We start from the raw sequence: 16,380 nt of genomic DNA, 5'->3' as shown, positions 1-16,380 counted from the left end.
CTGATAAAAGTCATAATCTATAATCTGTTAAGCTATAATTTATAACCTGTTTTAACAGGTATACCAAAGAGTATCATAATATATTGGGTGTTTACATATAACTTATCTCGACTACAATTAAACAAAAGGTAAGTTAATATTCCAATGGACTAAACTAACTCTTTGATTTCATCTTGAAACTTTATTTTATAAAAACTAATAAAAAGGAAAAATAAATAATTTTTTTAAAAAAATACTCCTTTTTTTTAGATTATTTTCTTTCCTATCACCGAAAAAAATGGGGTCTCCGCGCAAGAGTCTCCTCTCATTGGTCCTCATTAATTAGGAAAAAAATCAAATCATAAGGGCATTATTGTCATTCCACCCAAACTGATATGGCGGGTTCCCCCTTGTCGGTGGTTGCTCTGTTTCCCTCTCTCTCTCTCTCTCAACAAAAATTTACAGAGAACCAAACCAAGCCTCTGCTTCGAATTCGATCAGGGCCAATCCACATTGGCCCCAGATCATCTATCTCCTTCCTCATTCCATATTTTTCGTTTCTTTCTGCCTTTCACCACTCTTCCTTCTCCCTAAGTTCCCCAAAATTTAGTTTCAATCAATCAAACAAAAAGAAAAAAAAAAAGAGAAAACAGAGAAAAAGAAAGAAAGGTTATTTGTATAAAAACCCTCGAATTTTCTCTGAAAATCTGCACCATTTTGTCCTCAGATTGCTCAATGCAAGCCATTTTCTCTGTTATTGTGCTGGGTTTTGCGTAAAATCCCGAATCTCTGCTTAATTTCGGGTTATTTTCCGAGTAGTAATTTGTTTTGGGGGTTGAATTGAATGGGGCAGCGTTCGAGGTCGAAAAGATGTTGTGGGTGGTGCATTGTGTTGGTAGTCGTGGCTCTCGTTGCCATCGTTCTCGTAATTACTCTAACAAATAAGATAGGGCTCTCTGAACCTGTGTTAAGCCCTGTTCCTGGCTCTCCTGGCACTGTTCAGAAGAAATACGGCGACGCTCTCAAAGTCGCAATGCAGTTCTTCGATGTCCAGAGATGTAATTTTCTCACCCCCTTTTAATTTTGAAGTTTTTAACCAGAATACTAGTCATATCTCATTTTTTAGCTTCAAATTCTCTTTCAATGTTTGGCTAGTAATTTGTGATGGGCTACTACTTAGTAGAACTAAGGATGTGCATATGATCATCATGGAACATGATAGAGAAACATGGTTTTTGCTCTAATTGCGTGTCGTTGAATGCTTTTCTTTGTATATATTTGCATCTCTTGTTACGAATACAAAAGCCAATCACATAACTGGGCACAGAATACACATGAATGAAGTTTTATTTTTGTAATTCTTATTTGATCGGTTTATGTGTTTGTAGACATATTCATATATTTGTACTCAGAGGCTATACTAGCTGACCTTTCATGCTGCTTACTCTTTTAAGGAAATGAGAAGATGATAGTAGTTTCTTTTTACATGAAATGAGAGAGATGGTGGCCATGTTAGTTCAAATTGGATATTAATATGGCGTGTTTGGTTGGGATATTATTATGGTGCATTCTTCTTCTTCTTCTTCTTCTTCTTTTGATTGTATTTGATTGCGGGTGCAAATGTTAATTTGGTCTTGCAGCTGGTAAGTTGGTAAACAACAAGATATCTTGGAGAGGAGATTCGGCTCTTAAGGATGGTAGTCAAGCAAAGTTGGATCTTTCAAAAGGAATGTACGATGCTGGGGATCATTTGAAGTTTGGATTTCCAATGGCTTTCACTGCCACGGTGTTGTCATGGGCCATCCTTGAATACGGGGATCAGATGCAGACAGTTAATCAGTTGAAACCTGCTCAAGACTCGCTTAAATGGATAACGGACTACCTTATCAATGCTCATCCTTCAAAGGATGTGCTCTATATTCAGGTCTCTTTAATCTTTGATTCCTATAAACTGCACTTCTTGATGGCCATCTTTAGTCCTTTTTCCTTTCCATCTGAAGTGTTTGCATAATTTTTAAAATACCTAATGGTAATTGAATGTGATTTAAGGGTATTTTGGGCATGATCAGAAGTAGTCAAGGTCACATTTATTTGTTTATTTTTGGATTTGCATGTCTCGGATTTACTGCAATACTAAGAGGATATGTGGTAGTTTGGTTATGCTTTTATTTAGAACTACTTGAAGAATTCTTTGAAAATGTCTAGATATGTTTTTTGGTTTCTTTGTTTCAAACAGTATAACTGTAACATCTAAATATGTTTACTGCAAATGGGTTGTACTTGGTGTTGCCTGTTTGATAAAGTTGGCAGAAGTAATTAAGTGGTCAAACATTGATCCACTTTGATGGTCAGAGTAAGCCCTCTAAATTTGTTTTTTTTAAATCACTTTTTAAATATGGAGTAGGTGGGTGATCCTGCAGCAGACCATAAATGTTGGGATAGGCCTGAGACCATGACCGCGAAAAGGCCTCTCACACAGGTGAACACTTCTTCCCCTGGAACAGAAGTTGCTGCTGAAACTGCAGCAGCAATGGCATCGGCATCCCTAGTATTTAAGTCAATCGATGCCAAGTATTCAAGCTCGCTTCTTGAGCATGCACATCAACTGTTCACTTTTGCCGACAAACATAGAGGTTCTTACAGTCACAGCATTCCCGAAGTCCAAAAGTTTTACAATTCAACAGGTTATGGAGATGAGCTTTTGTGGGCGGCTAGCTGGCTCTATCATGCTACCGGGGATCAATCCTATTTTGATTATGTTACCGGAAAAAATGGAAAAGCTTTTGCTAAGTGGGGTACTCCAACCTGGTTTAGTTGGGATAACAAACTTGCAGGGACTCAGGTATATTTCTTGAATTCTTATTTATATGATGTATCAAGAATCAAGTTTGTCCAAGAAAAGTTTATTTGTCGAATTTGACCAATGTAGAATGAATTTAGCATTTTGTATCCCAAGTAAACTTATCCAATATCCAGTTTTGTAATATTGAATTGGCATACCATTACTTCTCTTGGACCGGGTAAACAATTATGCAACTTTGATGCAGGTATTGTTGTCACGGGTGAGTTTTTTTGGTTCAAAAGAAATCGCCAACTCAGAAAACCTCCAGAATTACAGGAAAAGTGCCGAGGCTGTCATGTGTGGTCTCCTGCCAAAGTCTCCGACAGCCACATCCAGCAGAACCGAGAGTAAGCTCTTTTCCCAACGCTACTCAATTCCATTAATCACGCTCAATTTTCTTCATTCCTCCTTGCTCTCTCCCCTCACCCCATTTTTTCCTGGTTGGTTTCCAATCAAATGCATTGTCGCAAAACTCTGTTTGCACGTTTGTGCACACACTTTAGAGAGAAATTTCAAACATTGAGAGTATGGACGTTGAGATTGTGTGAAATTTCACATTATCAAACATGTTAGTTCAATTTTCTAGTCAGCATTAACTTAATGGGTCAAACTGTAACCTACATGGCTCACCATCATAATCTGTTAAATGCAGGTGGTCTGATATGGGTGAGTGAATGGAATTCTTTGCTGCATCCTGTGGCTTCTTCATTTTTAGCCGTGCTTTACAGTGATTACATGCTTACATCTCGTACTGCTAAGCTATCCTGCGATGGAGATTCATTCGGACCATCGGATCTTCGGAAATTTGCCATTTCACAGGTATTGCTTTATGTGTTCATTTAGAAGCACAAATATATAAAAATAAAAAATAAAAAATAAAATATGCATTAACGACCGTTATAACTTATATTATTCTGTTTTCTAGGCCGATTATGTGTTGGGCAATAATCCAATGGAGATGAGTTATCTTGTGGGGTATGGGGAAAAATACCCAGAATATGTACACCACAGGGGAGCCTCAATACCGGAAGATGCAACCACAGGGTGCAGTGATGGATGGGAGTGGCTCGAGTCAACTGAGCCCAACCCAAATGTTGCAGTTGGCGCGGTAGTTGGGGGACCAGCTCTAAACGAGACGTACGTGGATTCGAGGAACAATTCAATGCAAGGGGAACCAAGCACATATAACACTGCTCTCATTGTTGGCCTTCTTTCTGGTTTGGTCACCTCCTCTTCTGTGGCCAAGTCTTTCACCTAAAGCCAGGGCTGGCCTCAGTGAGTGAGTACATGATCCATTGTATTAAATATATGTGTAGTTGAATGAACGGTCCGCTCCATATTCTCTTTTGGAATTTGTGTTTTTAATAGCTTGTTTTACACAGCAAATTGTTCCATTGTAGTACCCACTGTGCTTTGTAGGTGTATCTGTTTAATTAAACCTTAACTATATAGGAAAATGTTTGGAATCCCTTTGGATGACCTCCATATCCCAAAGTGATCCTGACCTTTCATGTATGTGTGTGGTTCACATCATGAGTGATTCAAATTTATGAGGGTCTTGTGAGGAGTGGAGGTCTCAATCATTTCTCAATTATATAAAATCCTATATATTGTTGCTTTTTTTTTTTATTCAAACTCAAACCGGGACTTGTATCTAGCCATACTTGAAATGGATTCACAAGATCCAATTGATCTCCGAGTTATTTCAAATCGTCTTTACTTTTGATAAGGGGAAAAAAAAAACACACACACACACACATTGATCTACCACATATTTTGTTGCAGTTTGGGCCACAAGTGCATTGCACTGTTGGGGATTCTATTTACACTAAAAAAAAAATCATTAATTACTTCCAATTTCTAAGTATACCTGTTTAATTATTTAAAATTTCAGTTTGTTCTCATTACATCCTATTATTTTTCCTAAATTACCTTCAAGGTAAACCTAAATAATAAATAATAAACAAACTAAAAAAACTAAGATTATGTTTGGTAGGGTTTTAGAATTATGATTTGAGAATAGAGTTGTATTTTGAGTATGTGAGTTTTAGAATTATGATTTGAGTGTGAAAAATTCGTTTGGTTATGAGTTTTAAAAAGAGTTTGAATTGAGTGATGTGACATATGATATTGAAAAGTGGGTGTTTTGAAAAGTGTTTTAAAAAGTAGGTGTGGAATTAATTTACTAAAGTTGTAACCAAACAACACACTTAAACTAAAAGGTAGAATTAAACTTCAAAAACTCTACCAAACAGAGAGTAAATGATTTCAAAAACATTTCAATACAGAAAATAATTCTCAAATACCAAAAAAAAAAAAAAAAATACACCAACCAAATTTATAAGCACGTAAGCATTGTAAATATAGAAAAAACCTAACTTTTACATAAGCAATATAAAACTTTTCAATACAAAAAAAAAAAAAATTATATTATAAATTATTCACAAGAATGCTCGTGAAAAAGTACAAACCAAACTTATAAGTACATAAGTATCAGGTACTAACATGAAATAGTGGTTCTCAAATAATGTATTATTTAAATGATAAAATAAAAACAACTCTAATAATATGTTATTAATAATTTAACTACTGGACCCTTTAATTTTTGTCAAAAAAATGACATAGAAAATAATTGATGGTGCTCTACAAAAATTGTGAAACCCCTTTATATGAATATTTACCTCATTTTTTAGGGTTGTTTCAAAAAATTATTTTGATTATTACTTTTATCCATTATTTGATTTTGTTCAAACTTTCTTCTAGGATTTAGGATTTCAAAATAATAAAAAACAATCAGTGTGCTTGATTTAAGTTTTTTGAATTAAATTTTTTGAAAACTTAATTTTTTGGTTTTCGTATTTTTTTATTTTTAGTGAATATTTTTTAAATTTTAAACATTTTTTTAAAACTTTTTTAGATACATCTTACTTAGATGTATTTAAAAAGTAAAAAAATTGTGAAAAAATATTTTAAAAAATTAATAAATACATAAAAATATGAAAAAAATATATTGAATTCTCGTTTTTTTTTTTTTGTATTTTTGGTATTTAATGAATTTTCAAAAGGTTTTTTTTCCCAATTTTTTTTTACTTTTTAGGTATATTTATGTTAGGTATGTCTAAAAAGTAAAAAAATTTGTTTAAAATATTAAAAAAATTCAGTAAAAAAAAAAGGAGAAAATAAAAAAATAATTTTTTTTGAAAAGTATTTTTAGAAAAATGGAACCAAGCAATGTTACGATAATGGTGAGTTTTGGTAGGATGGATTGGAGTTTTGGAGAGAGAAGGAGGAAGAAGAAGAAGAAGAAGAAATAACTTTGATCTATTCACCAAAAAAAAAAAAAACTTCGATCTATTGGGAGAGAAGATACCATAAGAAAAAATATATATATTTTAAGATTTAATATATATTGTCTCTATTAATAATTTATATTAGAATAAAATAAAAACTAAAATATATGAATTTAAACATATTTTGAGTTTAAATAGAATCCATCGCATTTTGGGTAGCTTTTCTAGTCCAGAAATTGAACAGTGGGCCCAGTGAGGCCACTCTTCTCATTTAGGCCATCTGGTACAGAGCCCAATTTTTTTTTTTGAAAAGCACTAAATTAATTTTGAATTCTAAAAAATTAAACAAAAATCTATTACCTAATAATTATATTTGTTTTGGCTGAGATTAAAAAAAAAAATTTAACTTATGTTATGAATTCTATGAAACTGAAAGATCACATGACATTAAATTCTATTTTTTTATTTTATAAATTTATATAACATCATAATTTATAATTAAAATACATAATTATGACAGACAATGAAAAAATGATTATGAATATTATTTAATTAAAATTTTTAACTTTTTAAATTTTTTAAAATTAATAAATTTGTATGTCCTTTATAATGGATTTTATGTTAGGGATACTAATAAAAATGATGATGCAATCAGTTGGGTAGTAACGGAGAATTTTTGTATATCAATAAGGTATTAATATTACGTTATATTATTTTTTACCAATTATAAATATATATATCTCTTATTATTTTTTAAATACACAATATAAATATAACACATCTTAGGTCTCGTTTGAAAATAAGTTATTTTAATAATTTTTTGACTTTTTACAAAAAGATGTGTAGAAAAATAGAGAGGTGATGTGACAACTTTTAGTAACTTTTTGACTTTTTAGCTAAAATAATCACTCTCCAAACAAGGCCTTAGGCCTCGTTTAGGAACAGGTTATTTTAGTAATTTTTTGATTTTTTACGAAAAGATGTACAAAAAAGTAGAGAGGTGATGTGATATCTTTTAATAACTTTTTGACTTTTTAACTAAAATAGTCGCTCCTCAAACGAGACCTTAGTGTTAAAATTAATTACAATAATAGACACATACTCTATCCCTATATAAAAAAATTACTCTGTAATAAGACTTTAAGGGGTGTGATCTAATGATAACCTAATGAGTGAGAGATTGGGAAGGAGTTCAGTAGACACTTCAGTTACGAATCAGGATCCTCTCCTTGCAGCCTTCATCCTTGCGCCCGTCCTTGCAAGCCTTCGGGTCTACTTTTAGACCCAATTTTGATAATCCGAACCGTTCATATTTTATGATTTATTCAGTATATCATACCTGTAAAAAATCAAGTTGATCGGATATCAGAAAGTATGTGTTCGAAAAATTGAACTAAAAACTATTTTTTAAATAATTTAATAAACAGTTTTCCAAACACATACTTTCTGATATCCGATCAACTTGATTTTTTACAGGTATGATATACTGAATAAATCATAAAATATGAACGGTTCGGATTATTAAAATTGGGCCTAAAAGTAGACCCAAAAGCCTGCAAGGACGGGCGCAAGTACCAGGCTGCAAGGAGAGAAACTTGGCTCCTTCAGCTACACGTTGTTTCTTTGACAATTACACACAAAAAAAAAAAAAAAAAAAAAAGGGTGGGTACTAGTAAAACCAATAGCCAACGATAATAAGGAAGCTTCGGACGCAGTGGCGGTACCGGGCGTCGCTTATGATTGGTCTAAATTTTTTTTTATTTTAATGTTTTCCGCCAATTTTATGTTATCACGTCACGGAGGGTGCGACCCCACTCGCGCGGTCCGAAGCACGACTCCAATAATAAATAGATAACAAGGACGAGAAATAACGAGTCTTTGAAAATTTGTTATTTTAATAAGTTATTTTAATTTTTGATTATTTTAATAAATTAAAATTTTTATATTTAAAAAGATAATTGAATTTTTTTGTAATTAGATATAATATTTATGAAAAAAAATATAAAATAATTATAAATTTAATATGATATTTTATTTAATTAATTATTTTAACCCATTTTAATCCAAAAAGTTAAAAACAGCCTTTGCCAAACACCCCATAAAATGAATAATGAGAAAAACATTTATCTCCATGAGCTAGCTTTAAAAGCGAGAAGAAGGAACTCGTGGTGGTGGTCACTGTTGAGTTCACGGCATCGCTTTCTCTATTTCTCTCTCTCTCACGGCAAAAAGATGTCCACCAAATTTAGAGGTGGTGTTTCAGTCCACCAATTTTGGCGGATCTCTCTCTCTTCCTCCACAAACAGCAACAACAACAACACCAACAACCCATCCTCACTCTCAACTCTCAATCTCAAAACCCAACCCACCTCTCATAATCATCACCATGTCTCTCACAATTAGACTACAAATCACCACTACCCATCTCAATCTCTACCTCAACACAACAACAATCTACAAAAGAAACCACCACAATTGCAGAGTTGTAGCAAAACCCATTTACCATTCTAACCCATTAACCCAATCCCTTTTTCTTCGAAGAATGAGTTGTGTAGATTGTTCCGCAAAAAACCCTTTAGCTGTCAAGAGCTCTCTGATCGACCCAGATGGTGGGTCGTTGGTTGATCTCGTGGTGTCGGAGAGCCAAAGGGATTTGATGACTCTAGAGGCTGAATCAATGCCGAAGCTGAAGATAACAAAGATTGATCTCGAATGGGTTCACGTGCTCAGTGAGGGTTGGGCGAGTCCGCTCAAAGGGTTCATGAGAGAGGATGAGTATTTGCAGAGCTTGCATTTCAATTGTTTGAGAATGAAAGATGGGTCTATTGTGAACATGTCGTTGCCGATTGTTTTAGCCATTGATGACCAGGCTAAAGAAAGAATTGGGGCTTCGATTCATGTTGCATTGGTTGCGCCTGATGGTGATTTGGTTGGTGTTCTTCGGAGGTTAGTCTTTCGATGCAATTAAATTGTTTCAGTGATTTTTTAATACTCAGTTCGCCTTTCGAAATGAAAACAGTTTTGCTAGTAATCTGTAGATTGTCCAGATGAATGTGGAAGAGGGAGATATTGGATCACATAAGAGCATCTACACCCAAATATTTAAAAATTAGTTTTTTTTTTTTTTTTTGGTAAGGTTGGTTGAGGAATTACACAACGAATATACCAAATATATTAGTTTATTATTATTAATTTTTATTTTAACTAGTTTTTTACTTTTTAAAAAAGAGGACAAAATAACAAGTTTAAGCTGAATATTTTAAATGGAGCATTAAAATATTGAAAAAGAATCAAATTTGACATCTCTCCTTGCCATGCCAAATTTGGCAGAGATAAAGTCTATGCGAATTTCACCTCAGATTTAAATTTCATGTCAATTCTGTTCATTATGGTTGCCAATTCAAGATATAGAGTTTCAGGTGGAGATGCTCTAACATATTGTCAGTCTAACAGAATGGTATAGTCAGGCTCGGGGGTTGCTTCCTTACACTCTTTTTTACTTGAAAATAAAGTTGTTTGTTCAAAGATCACATTCTTGTTCTGGATTTCTTGATTATAATTTTTTAAAATTTGCTAGAAGTGTTTTTTTTCTTCCTCTGAACTATGAATGGCTGATTAACTCTTCAAATTCTGTCTGAGTGGAGATTGAAACTGCCTTAATTATGCTTACTCTGAGCAGGGTATGCCCAGTCTTGTCAAAATTATGACATTATTATGCTACTAGGTGTTTTGAGGAACCCACATTTTTTCCTTCCTCACCCTCAAGCACACAATGGCCCTTTTGTCGTTCTCATGTTAGTTGGGTTTTCATTGGGAAGGACTTCACCGTTTCTTTTATATTCTAAAAACTTCTTATTGCAATTTTCTGGTAGATACACTTGAAGTAAATTACATGCCTAAGTTACTTTTCGTTGTGTTATTTATGCTTTCATTCTAGCTTTAGTACATATTTTGATTCTGCAGCTGTTCTGCAGCATTGAAATATATAAGCACAACAAAGAAGAAAGAATAGCAAGAACTTGGGGAACAACTGCTCCAGGGTTACCTTACGTTGAGGAAGTAATTACTCCAGCTGGAAATTGGCTCATTGGTGGCGATTTGGAAGTGTTAAAGCATATCAAATATAATGATGGTCTTGATAACTACAGGATCTCTCCCCAACAACTTCGGAAAGAATTTGACAAGCGTCAGGCTGATGCAGTTTTTGCTTTTCAGTTAAGGAATCCTGTGCATAATGGGCATGCTTTGTTAATGAACGATACACGCAGGAGACTTTTGGAAATGGGTTACAAGAATCCAATTCTATTGCTTCATCCTTTGGGAGGTTTTACAAAAGCTGATGACGTCCCATTGGATGTTCGTATGGTGCAACATAGCAAGGTTAATGTTGCTTTTTTTTACACATATTTAGCACTATTCTGTTTTATCTGGGACAATGATATGCTATCATAAGACATGATAATTTGACATCATAGGGAAAATAAACTTCTTGTTCTACATAGCCGGCATAATGGCTTTACTTGCTTTCTCCAAAGCCACTGCATTTCAGCAGAATTTCCTGTCCTAAACACTTTGTATCATTTTGGAATGACTTTTAATTATAACAAAAAAAATTCACTTTTATTATCACTTTGCCTATGTCTGCCATTTGAACTCTGAACTTGTGTTTTTCAATTCTATTTTGTTGGGATTAAAAAATTTCATTTCCATGACATGTCAAAAATTTAGAGCTTACAAGGATTTTGTTAATGCTCAGGTTCTAGAAGATGGAATTCTTGATCCTGAGACTACTGTCGTGGCGATATTCCCATCACCCATGCATTATGCTGGTCCTACAGAAGTACAATGGCATGCCAAGGCACGAATCAATGCAGGTGCAAATTTCTACATTGTAGGTCGTGATCCTGCTGGTATGGATCACCCTATAGAGAAGAGGGATTTATATGATCCTGACCATGGGAAGAAGGTGCTAAGCATGGCTCCCGGCTTGGAAAAGCTAAACATTTTGCCATTCAAGGTAGGTGCCGTAACATACTTTTTGCATTGGCTATGAAAACTTTTTATTCTTCCTTTTTAATTTTTAAATTTAAAATTTAACCTCCTCTCTCTATAATTTATTATTCTTCTGTTTTCAACATTTTGTTGCTAAATTGAACTATAATTGATAAGTCTATTAAGTTATCTTGATGGTGTCCATCATCTCTTTCTAAATTATCTTTTTTGGTGTTTTATCCGAACGCTTCTATTTAATGTGCCATCTTCATCTTCTCCAGGTAGCAGCATATGACACAGTGGAAAAGAGAATGGCATTTTTTGAGCCTTCACGTGCTAAAGATTTTCTCTTCATCTCTGGAACCAAGGTAGGAATTGAGTCCTGATTTTCTGGTTGTTAGTGGTGTATCTCTGACTCTATATATCTTAACATAAACTCTTCTAGAAGAATTCGTTATAGAACATTAATCTTTTAGAGTTCTAAAATATTATCTACATCCAAGTATGGATATTTTGTGTTTGTGTCAGGGGGGCTAGGTTTTCTTTTGCCAGGAGCTATCTCCAATCTGAATGCTGTGAGGGTATGATGTTTTGCTCAAAGTTGCATGACAATTCAACTTGTCATAACTTGGATAGAATAGGCTAAATGAATTAGGTCCAATCCTGTGATCTTAACTCTTAAGCATTCAGTGGAAATAATATGACAAAATTGGTTTAAAAATCTGCTTCACGAGAGAGTCATGCCTATTGTGGAAAGGGAAAAAAAATATTCCCTTCCAACTTGTGTGTGTTTTGATCGAAGGTGTATGCTATCCTTGATGCATGGAAGTGGTATTCAAGAGTTGGTCTATTTTCTTGAGATCGAGTATTGACTAGCATTATTACTAGCTGGGATAAGAGGTCGTGACTTGGCATGATGGCTAGTGTTGTCCACCCAGCCTTGTGGCATGGGTTTGAGTCATGTGAATTAGCTTCTCCACCGAAAAAAGAAAAAAAAAAAAAAAAGTGGGGTAAGGTTGCCTACCTACCGACTCTCCCAAACCCCACTGTAAGCGGGAGCTTTTTGCAACAAATAATGTGGGTAAGGTTGCATACCTACCAATTCTTTGACTTTACTATAAGCAGTAGCCTTGTGCACTGGGGAAGACAGATTTATTTATTTATACACGGGATATGCATGTTTAGAAGGTAAAAATTTTACTCTCTATTGTCTTCTTTTTGGTAAATGACAAATTGTTTACATTTTTTTTGGAAAATATTTTTTTAATGTCTAATTATACAATTCTTGCATAGGCTTGGACTTGATGTTTAAGGGCAAACCTTTTAATTTTCCACTGTTGAATGTTAAAGAAATTATGTCTCTTTTGCTTTGAAGTCTTTTTTTTTTTTTTGGGTTGAATGTTTTGCTTTGAAGTCTCCATACATATCAGGCTGATTTATTACACTGCTGCAGATGCGGACTTATGCAAGAAATGGTGAGAACCCTCCTGATGGTTTCATGTGCCCTGGGGGATGGGAAGTCCTGGTCAAATATTATGCGAGCCTGCAAACTGAAGAGACTCCACAGAAACCTGCTGTTTTATCCACACAGACATAATTTTAATGCAGTTACATTGAGTAATTTGTAGCAGGAGTAGAAGGGGGAAGTGAAAGTGAGGTCTGATGGGGCATCATTTCGAAATTCCACCGTCACCTAATAGATTGACACTTGGCACGAGCAATTTTAGTTATATGCTTTTCTTTTAACTCCTGGTGGTTGGAACACACTGCTCAACTAAGTTGTTTTCAGTGCACTTATTTATTTGTTACATTGTTTGAGAGAGAGAATTTATATGTTAGACACATGTATCGAGTTGTTGTAGTGATTAATCACGTATCTAATTGATCTTCCCTTCAAATTGGTCTTTCATCTTTTTCTTTCAAATTGAATGTCAGCTTTTGCTCCTGTAATGCATGATATAATTTGATTGTTTATTGGTTAATCTCCTGATTGTTAGGCTTGGAATGATATTTCTTTATAAGGTATAGATCTCTGAATCAAATTTGAAAAATTCATTGTGATATGTTCTGAACATGCCAATATAGTAGATCTGAGTTATAGCTCATAAAACATTATCTTAAATAGTTCTACAAATTACAGTTTCCACTGTATAACTTGTTTTCTCATAACTTTGAGAAGCTTTGTCGAGGGAACTTGCTGTGAACGGTTAAATGACACAGTATCTGATGTGTTGTATGAAATTGTTTGGTTGTTAGTTTTTTCCAATCTTTATAATTTGTTGGTATAAATTTGCAGTGAATTTGGGATTTAGGTATTAGCACTATATAATGTTTGGTAAGTTGCATGTTCTAGTCAACAAACTTTGGTTTTCGGAAATCAACCAAGTAGATAGAGGCAGATAAAATTTTCTCAACCTTGCGACGGGAAAAAAGAAGAAAAGGAAAAGGAAAATAAATGAAGTGACTTTCCTGAACTCCTTCACATAAAATTGAGGTCATAACATCTGGAACTTGATTTTTTAGCAATATTTTGATGTTGAAGGAGCGATGAAGGGTCTAGCTTACAACAGAGACATTAATGTTCGCATGAACTTAAATGCCTGCTTAAAATAAAACATGAAAGTTCAGGGCCTCTAGGTCATATGCCTGTTTAGAATGAAAGAAACCTAGAAAATCCGTCTGAATGTCTTGTTGATTGCTCAACTAACACTCTTCTAAATGGAGTCACACATCCTTGTAGATTTGATGGATATGCATCGAAGGAGGATACATCCACTAGATCTTTCGCTATCTATTCAAAACATTATATCAAAATCTCAAACTTTGCTGAAAATTTTGAAGCAGACTTTTTCAGTTTCATACTTTGTATTTTAGATAATGAGGAATTATGCAATAAAGAGATATTTGGAGGAGCATCATTGTATATATGGCACTACTCTGTTTTCAAACTTTATTGATAAGAACTTTTAGATTTCATATTTGTTTTATGTCATATTTTGTTGAAAGGATTTTCAAGAGGAAAGAAGAAGAAGAATTACGAACAGACATATGTGGACAATGATGTCTGAGTCAAAATTGGAGACGACAAGTTTAACAGGTAAGCAGTCATTCATAGGTATGGAGAGAAAAATTTAGCCTTGCTGATCATCTTTGCTCAGTCCTTTTTTTGCTGTTGTCTCCTGTCTTAGGAGGTATGCAAACAAGAATTGAGCTCAACAAAAGTGCTATTTTGCATGGAATAGTAATTGCATGCATAGGATATTCAAATCCAAACACTCCCTCTGCTAGGCTCTGCATATCATAGAATGAAGGGATGTTTCAAGAGAGATATTGGATTGACTAACTGCTCTTTCTAGTTTTCCGAACTAGCGTTTTGGAACATCTGCTTTGATTACTACTAGAGATAGTTGATTTCTTTTAAGAAAAGGATGTCGTCTCAGATTCTTCTTGGCTTGAGAAACTAATAAAAATGAATGGAAAACCAATCAAAAGCATCACTTTTATCTATCAGCCCTCTTGTTATTTGTTTATTTAAATTGAAATGGCTGTCAAACTGCTAGTAATTGCAGTATTGTTGAAGTTGGAGAGCTAGTCCAGTTCGTGCTTATTCATATGCTGTACTTCGGTAATTATATTTAGGGTGTGATCAGGGACCTACCTCATTAATAATCACATGGCTTCGCTCATGTAACTCTTTTCTCTCAATTGTTATCCAGTTTCTGCCTATGGTTTAGTGGCCCTACTTGTCTTCGTAGAGAGTTAGTTTTGTGGTTACTAATTTTGCTTATGTGCCAACCAGACACTAGAAAATAAACCTGGAGTAATGGATCCATGTGGTGGTGTCTTTGATAATAACTCATTCTGCTTTGAAGCATATAGCTTACTGGTCAATGTTATGTTGTCTATAATGACTGATTCTGCTTCAAATTTTTTGGCTTATCCGACAATCTGGTTACACAGATCAACAGAGCACATGGTTTTGTTTGGTCTGCAAACTGACTCAGTTGGAGATGATCAAAGTGGACTTCTGTGCGGGCAAGGTTGCAAGAGACTCGCAGTATAATGCACGGCACTGGGTCCTACGGAATGTTCATAGACATGACACGAGTGGATGAAGTCTGTTTGACTAGTTTTTAGGCTTGTTAGTGCCCTACGGAATGTTCATAGACATGACACGAGTGGATGAAGTCTGTTTGACTAGTTTTTAGGCTTGTAGTAACATACTTAAGGTTCTTATAAACCTGTGGCTTTGATACTGCTTCTTTCAAATGCTTAAGTCCAGGTTTTTTTTTTTTTTTTTTGGAATGGTTAAGAATAGAGAAATTGCAGCGAGTGCATTGTGTGATAATTAGGCATGTTCACCTTTGCCAATTTGTTCGGTGTCTGATTGCAAACAAAAATTCCTACTACACGTCAGTTTGGGTAAAGAATTATTTGCTTTCTCTGAATTCAGTGGTGGCATCTCAACTCTTTCCTGCCCCTGCCTTGCTCAAACTTGGGATTTTTATTTATTTATTTATTCAAGTAATGGATTGGAGATATTCAACTGAAATTTTGGTATTTGATTTGGATGGAATTGTCTGTGATCGTTGTACTTAATTTTCTACATTGATGACTTTCTAGAGTCTGATGGTAGTTTGTTTAATAATTCATCAGTTAATATACATATATGTTTGGCTGCTATAGTTCTGGCAACTTCTGCAAAAGTTTATGCTATGTTGTCATTTACTTGTATGATAAGAACATACTGGGAAAATTAGCTGCTTTTATGTTATGGAGATTGACTATCAGACCTGTATTTGTGAAAATATGATCAGTATGTATGTATTCTCCTATGTCTATTTGCAGGAATGTTGGTTTTGGTTTTTGCCTGAAGCTTTATTGGACATGGCTTGTGAAGCTTGATGCTCGGCTGCTAGAATTCGGTTATTTGGCCATTGTTTATCGACCTAGTCCAGTCAAGTATTTCTTGAAGATGGCAGAACATAGGTATGAATTCTATGAGTGAATGGTTACTCATATGATTGAATGTATTTGAAGGCCCGAGTGTAAATAATGCTCTCTGGCAGCAGAGCGGTGTACTTTCATTATGCAAATTTTTTTGTTGTTATTCTTAAAACCTGCATATAAGAAGACTACATTCATGTTCAATATAGTTTGTCTTTAAATTTCTCGGAAAATAAAGCACATGGGTTTTGGTACGTCAGATTTTGTGTTGAATTGGATTAAATGTGGGGTTGTTTGAGAGCCACAAGAATGATAAGTGTTGTGGGCATT

At 34.4% G+C, this 16,380-nt stretch overlaps 2 protein-coding genes across 2 annotated transcripts; both read left to right on the top strand.

Moving 5' to 3' along the window:
• Window positions 1-406: 406 nt before the first annotated feature.
• GH9B7 (glycosyl hydrolase 9B7) lies at window positions 407-4,449 on the top strand. The gene is made up of 6 exons (XM_028247303.2): window positions 407-1,037; window positions 1,620-1,903; window positions 2,384-2,821; window positions 3,027-3,168; window positions 3,474-3,640; window positions 3,747-4,449. Exons 1-6 carry the CDS (start codon window positions 824-826, stop codon window positions 4,077-4,079), a joined length of 1,578 nt encoding a protein of 525 aa, XP_028103104.2. The 5' UTR covers window positions 407-823; the 3' UTR covers window positions 4,080-4,449.
• Window positions 4,450-8,211: 3,762 nt separating this feature from the next.
• LOC114302296 (Pseudouridine synthase/archaeosine transglycosylase-like family protein) lies at window positions 8,212-13,010 on the top strand. The gene is made up of 5 exons (XM_082922278.1): window positions 8,212-9,057; window positions 10,086-10,491; window positions 10,868-11,132; window positions 11,389-11,471; window positions 12,557-13,010. The coding sequence occupies exons 1-5, from the start codon at window positions 8,498-8,500 to the stop codon at window positions 12,698-12,700; spliced, it is 1,458 nt and encodes a 485-aa protein (XP_082778404.1). The 5' UTR covers window positions 8,212-8,497; the 3' UTR covers window positions 12,701-13,010.
• The last annotated feature ends 3,370 nt before the right edge of the window (window positions 13,011-16,380 follow it).

The sequence above is a fragment of the Camellia sinensis genome, chromosome 3 (genome assembly GCF_055761805.1).
Source record: "Camellia sinensis isolate YWXY chromosome 3, ASM5576180v1, whole genome shotgun sequence".
NCBI classification, from domain to species: Eukaryota; Viridiplantae; Streptophyta; class Magnoliopsida; order Ericales; family Theaceae; genus Camellia; species Camellia sinensis.
Note: the sequence above shows the minus strand (reverse complement) of the source record. Positions and strands in the feature narration are given on the sequence as shown.